This window comes from Ctenopharyngodon idella, chromosome 7, assembly GCF_019924925.1.
Source record: "Ctenopharyngodon idella isolate HZGC_01 chromosome 7, HZGC01, whole genome shotgun sequence".
Taxonomy (NCBI): domain Eukaryota; kingdom Metazoa; phylum Chordata; class Actinopteri; order Cypriniformes; family Xenocyprididae; genus Ctenopharyngodon; species Ctenopharyngodon idella.
The window spans coordinates 31,325,278-31,334,824 of NC_067226.1; the positions used below are offsets into that span (position 1 = coordinate 31,325,278).

The 9,547-nt window shown below is 34.7% G+C and overlaps 1 protein-coding gene across 1 annotated transcript; it reads left to right on the plus strand.

Annotated features, from left to right (window-relative positions):
- Positions 1 to 1,577: 1,577 nt before the first annotated feature.
- On the plus strand, positions 1,578 to 8,104 carry rcn1 (reticulocalbin 1, EF-hand calcium binding domain). The gene is made up of 6 exons (XM_051900635.1): positions 1,578 to 2,041; positions 3,618 to 3,811; positions 3,903 to 4,081; positions 4,181 to 4,241; positions 4,391 to 4,590; positions 6,392 to 8,104. Exons 1-6 carry the CDS (start codon positions 1,821 to 1,823, stop codon positions 6,497 to 6,499), a joined length of 963 nt encoding a protein of 320 aa, XP_051756595.1. The 5' UTR covers positions 1,578 to 1,820; the 3' UTR covers positions 6,500 to 8,104.
- Positions 8,105 to 9,547: the final 1,443 nt, after the last annotated feature.

Consider the following 9,547-nt stretch of genomic DNA (forward strand, 5'->3'; position numbering starts at 1 on the left):
TTTTTAATTAAACTTACTCATATTCAGATGTTAATAAAAAAAGAATGCATTAAGCTAGAGTAAAACAGGGTTTTGTTTGTTTGTTTTGTTTAAAAGCAGAGGGTCTGTTCTTTCTTTTGATGTATTGCATGTTCAGATAGTCTATTCATACAAGAAAATATTCTGGGGGCCATGAAACTTTTGTGAAAATGATCAAAAATCCTAGCACTGGCTGGCAACTTTGTTCAAAAACGCTGGCGGGGAAAGAATTAAAAGTGAAATGTGAAATCTTTTTCCTATACATAAATGCAAACCCGAACATCTATATGATGTCACCATTGTAGTTTTTAACCAAATCCAGTCAAAGATGTTCATATTAATGTATTCACAAATTAATAAATATTTCCATATGTTAAAAATTTGCATCAGCTCATGTAATGTACTGTGGGAATAACTTGCTGACATTGTCATCTCAAATTCCCCTCTACAAACAGGCCAACATGAATTTTGTCATTCATTATTTGATTAATATGCTAACACATGCCATCTTTCCAGCACAAACTGAGAGCCACGGCTCTGTTATGAAACTAGCCCAAGGCCAGTGGCCTTTTATTTGAGTAATGAATAGTTAATGTATTTAAATTATATTTGCTCTGTCAATTTAAATAAGGTCAATCTGGTGATTTTAATGAAACATAGTTCTATATGTCACAGTCTTCTAAATCTGATGCCTAACTTTGTATTAATCTGCATCATATTTTCTCAGCTATTTGACATGATGTTTCAAATATAGTTTGCAGATGCACTGCAGTACAGTGTGAAAGATAAACACATAGAAGACAAAAAATAAGAAATCGCAAATGTCAGTAAACAACAAACAAAGATGCACACATGCATGAGATCTCTTGATCCACAATTTTCGCGCAATGATGATGATGATGACACTCCTGGAAGACAGCTACACTGTAAAAAAAAAAAGAGTTGTTGGTTTAACTTAAAAAAAAAAAAAAAGTAAGTTACCTGGTTGCCTTAAAAATTTTGAGTTCATTGAAATTAAAATTTTGAGTTAATACAATGAAGGTGATTGGTTTAATCAACAGAAACTCAAAATATTATGTTATCTGAACTACATTAATTATATAAGTTGATTTGACAAAAGAAGAAATGTTATAACAAATCAGTGTATCGTACGTTCAGTCAATAATTTAATAGATTGTGCTTTTGTACTTAAGATTCTTCCTTCAGAGCTCTTTCAGCACTTCTGAATATCTAAACAACGTTTAACAATGCACGAACAATAACCATATTTTCTTGTTTAATGCAAATATTTATTTAAATATGTTCAGCGCTATGATGGAAATTAACAGGTCACTAATATTAATACTACTAGACTAGTATGGTCTAAATTTTAATAATACACTTTTATGTTCTCCTGCTATGGCATTCCTAAAATAAGAAGCAGACGCTCTGCGTGTCATCTTGCAACGTGGCGTCCACGCCCATCTCGAGTTACAGACAACCCACTGGCCAATAGCAGAGCTTCTAACAATCCCGTGCTTTGTTAGCCGCGGTATGATTGGCTGTGCGTTGACACGCATCCATTCGGGGTTTGGTTGTAGCCTTTAGTGATCCGCCGGGTATGTTTGAATCGAAAATGAAAAGAACTGTCTTGTTCGTATTCTGATGACTTGAATTGTTTCGCTCCGAGTTGATAACAATTGAAACGCGTCTGCCTGGCAACCGCAGCTTCTGCGGTTTTGACGGTGATCGATCAGATAGTTACAGCATTTAACTTTGTGCCAGTTTTAAACTGTCTTTGCGTTGGATTGCGTCTTTCAGACATGGACGTGTCGACTTATTTATGGTTTTTGTCTGTTTGCACGTGTCTGGTGCACGGGAAACCCACTCTCAGGAAAGAAAGAGTTCACCACGAGCCTGAACTGAGCAGACAACCTCACGAAGATAACCAGAGCTATCAGTACGACCACGAGGCCTTTCTGGGCAAAGAGGAGGCCACCACATTTGATCAGCTCACCCCAGAGGAAAGCAAAGCCAGATTAGGGTAAGATTGGGGTTTTGTTCAACAGACCTACTCCAGCAGTAGTGTTGCATATCTCTGTATGTGGGTCAATAGCAGATAAGACTGTTCCAGATGACAAAAAGGAGAACTCATTCGTTTAATAATCTAGTTTCAAACATGCTAAGTTCATGTAATACAATTTTCTACAAACAGATTTAAAGAGTATATATATGTGTGTGTGTGTGTGTGTGTGTATTATATATATATATATAACATATAACATAGTGGTTGCCAACATTTTGGTGCTGGATATCAGGGTTTAATGTAATAAGTTCTGCAGCTGACCCGTTGGGTGAAATGGGCGTAGACATGAAGCTCACGTGCCCTTCCCACAGAACTCCCTCTCCAGTACTGGATGCATGGGAGGGCTCACTTAACATCACAACGTGGCATCAGAGATAAAAATAATTTGCTGTTGACAGTCTTCTAGTTACTTAGACTCTAGTTCCTGTCAAGAACATTTCTCGGTTGTATTTCAAGCCAAAATAAACTTAGATTATATCTTGCTCAAAAGAAAATGATGCTAAGCAAGAAAGATGGAAATTAAGCACATTTCCCACTCCGTTCTCATGACTTTAATGCAAATAAATATTGAATGTATCAATTATCTATTACATTAATATATATAGAAGTCTCTTCTGCTCACCAAGCCTGCATTTATTTGATCTAAAATACAGTAATATTGTTACAGTTAAAAATAACTGTTTTCTGTTTGAATACATCTTAAAATGTAATTTATTTCTGTGATCAAAGCTGAATTTTCAGCATCATTACTCCAGTCTTCAGTGTCACATGATCCTTCAGAAATCATTCTAATATGATTTGATGAAACATCATATTATTATCAATGTTGAAAAAATATTATTTGATAAATAGACCGTTAAAAGAGCATTTATCTGAAATAGAGAGCTTTTGTAACATACGCTACCATTCAAAAAGTTTGGGGTCAGTAAGATTTTTTTTTTTTGGAAAGAAATTACTACTTTTATTCAGCAAGGACACATTAAATTGATCAAAAGTGACAGTAAAGACATTTATAATGTTACAAAAGATTTTTATTTCAAAAATTCTGTTCTTTTGAACTTTCTATTCATCAAAGAATCCTGAAAAATTAAATTGTACACCTGTTTTCAACATTGATGATAATCAGAAATGTTTCTTGAGCAGCAAATCATCATATTAGAGTGATTTCTGAAGGATCATGTGACACTGAAGACTGGAGTAATGATGCTGAAAATTCAGCTTTGACCACAGAAATACATTACATTTTAAATTATATTCAAACAGAAAACAATTATTTGTATTATTACAATTATTTATATTATATTTACAGATCCCAAACTTTTGAACAGCAGTGTTATATATATATATATATAATTTTAATATAACCTATACCTATATATAATGCAATATTACCTGGTATCTCTATCTATAGGTTTCACCCTGTATGAGCTGAAAAACTAGAAACGTGTGTACGTGTGTCCACTGTACATGCAAATAATATCAAGTTACACATTTTATACACTCTTTTCTTTTTACGCACTTTTAAACTCTTTAGGAAAATAGTTGATCGTATTGACAGTGATGTTGATGGATATATCACCACCGATGAACTCAAGGCCTGGATCAAGAGAGTCCAGAAGCGTTACGTCTATGAGAACGTCGCAAAGGTCTGGACTGACTATGACCTGAACAAAGACAACAAGATCTCATGGGATGAATATAAGCAAGCAACTTATGGTTACTACCTCGGTGAGCCACACTGTTCTCAAACCATCTGAAGTTTTAATATCGATGAAATGTTTTTGTGATAGCTCGCTTAATGAAATTCATTGTTTTCCAGCCAATCCAGAGGAGTTCGAAGACGCAACAGACCAGTTCAGCTTTAAGAAGATGCTTCCGCGAGATGAACGCAGGTTTAAGGCTGCAGATCTCAATGGTGATTTAGCCGCAGAACGAGAGGAGTTCACTGCTTTCCTCCACCCGGAGGAGTTTGATCACATGCAGGAAATTGTGGTTCTTGTGAGTGTCAGTTGGATTTTAGACCGTGTGACTAGCTGTCAGTTTAATAATGCTGATTATTTTTAAAAAATCATTAATCGCTTTACTATCTTCTATCAGGAAACTCTGGAGGACATTGACAAAAATGGAGATGGACATGTAGATGAGGACGAATACATTGGTAGGTTCATCTGTATTTTTGCATGTGCAGTATTACAGATCTTCTTGTGAGTTTTAGAAACTAAAACTCTTGACAGAATTGACATTTTGGTTGAATTATCCTCATCCAAGGGAAAAAGTTTTCATTGTTTCTTTTTTGCTATTTTCCAGCGGACATGTTTGCTCATGAAGATGGCGGTCCAGAGCCAGATTGGGTGAGAACTGAGAGAGACCAGTTTTCAGATTTCAGAGATCTGAACAAAGACGGGAAGATGGACCTAGAAGAGATTCGTCACTGGATCCTGCCGCAGGACTATGACCATGCGCAGGCAGAAGCCCGGCATCTGGTGTACGAGTCGGACACTGACAAGGTAAGCTGACCAGGAGTATCTCTAAACCTGAATCAAAAATATTAGTACTGATCCTGTAATACATTAATGGTAATTTAAACTAATTTGAATTACCATTAATTCAAATTGCTTGTATCGAGAGGACCAATCCTTGCATAAAAATACTGATAGCAAAGTAATTTTTTTACTTATTGTAAAAATTAATGTGCAAAATAAACTTAGTGGGGTAAAAAAAAAATGAACTGACAGCTCTGCTGATATTACAGAGACAGCAACATCTCTATATTATTATTTACGCTATATACAACACACTGTTAATTGAACAGCTAAATGTGGCTAAACTTAATTGTTTGAAGTTCACTTAAATTAAAAGTTATAGGCCTGGTTTCACAGTTAGGGTTCGGATTAAGCCAGGATTAGCCCTTAGTTTAATTAGGACATTCAAGCACCTTTTATAAATGTGCCTTATTACTGGTGTGCATCTTGAGATGAAACAATGGCACTGACATATTTTAAGATTTGTCAGTGTAAGTTGCTTTCAGTTAAAACAGCTCAAACATGCATTTTAGTATGCGACTAGCTTAAAGGCACAATATGTAATTTTTCGCCACTAGAGGTCGCTTATTCAAAACAAAGGCATAGCTTGATGACGCCTTGATTTCACGGAATAATGGGAGGTGTTGTCTTCACGTCTACAGCTGGTGGAAAATACTCGGGCTTGAGCAGAAATCATGTTCGTGGATGAGATTATTAAGGTTACTGTAGTATGAAGCAGAGCAGGGCTGAGTGCTGTGCAAGCAGAAATGAGGTTGCTGGAGTGATTGCTAATGAGAGACGAGCGCGACACACGGCTTGAGAGCAGCGGGACTTTTATTATGCCGCAGTCGCCGCTTCCGCTTCTTCCGGTCAAGCGTTTGTGGGGTAACGCAGCGCTGTATATCATATTAGATACATTTGTGTGTTGAAAGTTGTTATAGTGCTACTCTGTGCGTTCGCTCGGCGGCTGCTATGAGACACTTGTTGCACACTGCAGTGAGCTAGATCGATATTAGGCATGGTAAAACATGGTACTTGCTATAAATCAAGAAAACAAGATTTAAACAATAAGACTTACTGTGTTGAACTATATAACATGATTAGTTTTCTGTCGATGAATGTATCAAAACAGTTGCTCACCTGTCTAATAAAACACATAATACATTAAAGTGTCTTTGGTGTTTCCATGGTTTCTACAAAATAAAACCGGAAACCGACGCACAGACACGGTCCGTGTCCTGGTTAAAATTGCTTATTTCTCAGGATTTAAACATTCTTGGAAACATTTGGGATAATGTACGAAATCAATAAAATATACAACACTGTTCTAGTGGTTTTTGGATATTTTAATCTAAAAATCTTACATATTGTGCCTTTTAACCTGGTCTGTAAAACTGGGGGATATTTTTTCAGGCTTATTAAATGTTAAAAATGACGATCAATTATAATGTCATCATACTGTACTATCAATTATACTGTAATGTTGAATTGCTGTCATTAATGGTTAAAAATTGAGAGGAAAATCCATGTAGTAAATACATCAGATCAGTTTAAATTGTTATAATATTTCACAATATTACTGTTTTTACTGTATTTTTCATCAAATAAATGCAGCCTTGGTGAGCAGTAGAGATTTCCTTCTAAATAAATTAAAAATATTGACTCACCCCCAACTTTCAAAGCTTAGTATATTTGTATATAAAGAACAAATAAATTAATTGATCGTGAATTTTAAGGAGAAATTGTTTTATAATAATGCGTTATATGAAATATTAAATTCTTTTAGGACCAGATGCTGACCAAAGAAGAGATTCTTGAGAACTGGAACATGTTTGTAGGCAGCCAGGCCACCAACTACGGCGAAGATCTCACCAGGAACCATGATGAGCTATGAGCCCGAGCGAAGGGTGTGGAACTCTACCTGAGGAACTCCATGGCTTCCTTTCCCTGAGAAGCCGTGCCACTGACTGATCTACTGCAGCTCTACCTCACAGACACTGGACATAGAGGAATCACTGACTGACGGCCATACTCTTGAATATAAACTCCTTTACTCTATGTTCTTTTTGTGAGTGCTCAAGAAACTCTTCTGGTCCTGGTTGAATGAGCTGCTACAGATTTCTTCAGCTGAAGCTGAGCCTTTTAACTCAAACTTTTAACTCAAAGAGCAGTTATAGGACAAAGCCTGTACTTGTACAAGTTGTGCCTGTTTTTGTCCGGTGTCAGTATTGATTCTGTGTAGCCCCGCCCCTTTTCAGTGTTGCGTTTGTTGTGTTCTGTCTTCTGGTTTGTATTTCCACAGCATTAAGGTAAGATCTTATGGATTTATGAATGAAACACTCGTTTTAAAATCCTCCCGGTCTAATGACATTTTCTATGACATCCGCTTCAAACATTACAGTACTCATTATAACTCTACAATAAGTAAATCCACTTCATCAGCTAGCTACTCTTCGACAGCGATGCCATAGACTCATACAGAGCTACCGCAAAAATGGAAGTTCAAACACAAAAAAGATGGCTGCGCGCTTCTCTCTGGTGCATAAGGTCTATATTAGAACAAACATTCTATTTAATTAGAATTTGAACTTCATGCTTTGATATTATTATGCTTTTACTACAGAAAGCACTACAAGTCAGTGTTGATATATGGTTATACATAAATGTGCATTATACTTTAGATTATCACAAATTTCCCATTGCTGGCCAATAATGAGTCTTATTTGTTTTGAACCTGAGAAGTTTTGGCATGATAATCTGAAGCGATATTTCAGACCAACTTTTGAAGCTGCTTAGATGAAGGTCTAAATGTGTTTGATAATTTGATAACCCATTTCAGTCATTTCTCTCTGAATTCTACCAGTTACTCAATAAGAACTCAATTGACTACAAAATTAGTCCTATAGACCTTAATCAGGGTAGTGCCATATTTAATTGTTGACAGGAATGAAATGAGGCTGTGAGGGAGAGAATACAGTGTGTTCAGTAGTTTGTACTGTTATTTATTTAAAAACATACTGAGACACCTTTCTGGGAAAAAGAAAAAAACTCCCAGAAGACAAACTCCAGAAACTGTTTTAAAAGTTGTGAAAATACAGTATGTGATCTTTGGACGTTTATACAGTGCTTGCCATCCATCCCTCACAGCCTCGGTTTCATCAGCGTTAAATTCAATATGGCGTCTAACCTGACTAAAGTCTGGTAGTCTTCATTTTTATGCAGAATAATAGTAGATAATTTATCACCAAGACCTTCTTTTTTTTGGCTTGGCTACAGAGGCTTGCATGAATATGTTTATTTTGTGAAATGTTTTTATTTTAATTTAATTCACAACTTTAAATGGCACCATGTTGTTAAAAACCTGCTGGAGGAAGAGCAAACGAGCCGAAATGTCAGCTGTCTGCCAGCAAAGCGAACAAACACTCATTTGAGACATTTTTTTTTTCTCAGTGATACTTTGCGAAAAAAGTTAAAATAAAACTTTTCATAAAACTTGAAAGTTGTGGGGTTTTTTTGTTTTGTTTTGTTTTTTGTCTAATTAATTGCTATATGGGCCATTCTACAGAATTGGTTCAAAGTCAGAGTTGGAAACATCTTGGGGAAAAAAAAGTCTTTTTCCACAAATTTTGTATGCATGTAAATTGTATAATATCCAAGGTACACATTTCTAGTAATTGTACAGTTAATTCTCATATTTTCAGAAAGTTTTGGATTATTTTATTTGATTATTTTTCCTCTCCCCAAAAAACGATAAATTTAATAAGAAAGATTACATTGACCTATTAAGGTTTTGTTTACATCTAACTTGTAAATATATTTTTTGCTATTTTTTTTTTTTTTTTTTTTTTAGGTTTTCACAGGTAGATCATAACAATTTTAACAATATTTTAAGCGTAATTTATGAGATTTGCTGTATTTTGAGTCCAATCTTTGTAAAAGGCATAAAGTTTATCATACTGATTTCAAAGTTAAGGATTCATTAGTTTGAATATACATTGAACCAAACACTATAATAACATCTTAGCTGATGATTCAATATGCTTTATTTTTGACAAAACATCCCATGTTTCAGTCATAACTGTACAGTTTCGGTAGTGACCACATCACATTACAGAATTTTAACTTGCATACTAAAACATTATTGATTTGCATAATAAAACATACTAAAATTCTAATGATTTGCATAACTGTACTAAAATTGTGTTTTCTCCCAAATAAACAATTATGTGTTCCCTACCCCAAAACAATGATGTCATTACCAAAACAGTCACGACTGAAACGGTGAAGTTTCGGTAGTGACAATTTTAGATACTTTTGAGCCTCAAAGATGCTAATCAGCACATGGTTAGCTAGCACAGTTATAAACAGTTGTACACACATAAAAACTAATTTTTATGAAATAACACCTAAAAAAGTTTGCTTAATTGCAGAAAAAAGGTGTTTAGTAGTGACGTTCCTTAAAGTTACATGCAGATTTTCAGATTTTGAATACATTTAACTCAAAATGATGGTACCTATCTACTATGAATGAGAGGCTATGAGAGGGAGGGACACAGAAATAATTCCTGATCAAAAATTTTGGGGTGTGATTAAAATCAGTCTCAGCCAATGGACTAAAACATGCACTGTTTCGGTAGTGACATGAAAATGCGGGACACATTTTTTTTTTTTTTTTTTTTACATTGTTTCATGATTTAAATATATATATATATATATATATATATATATATATATATTTTAACTTCACTTTTTAAAAAAAAAATCTAAAATATATTTGTAAAAACAATCGAAAAAATTGCAAAAATTATTGTTGAAAAATTAAGTTGAATTAAGTTTAAATTTAGGGTTCGGGACAGCCACCTCCCAATTTAAAGTACCCAATAAATGATGATTTATATATATTAAGCTTACTGAGATTTTAAATATTAAGGATCTTAGTAAA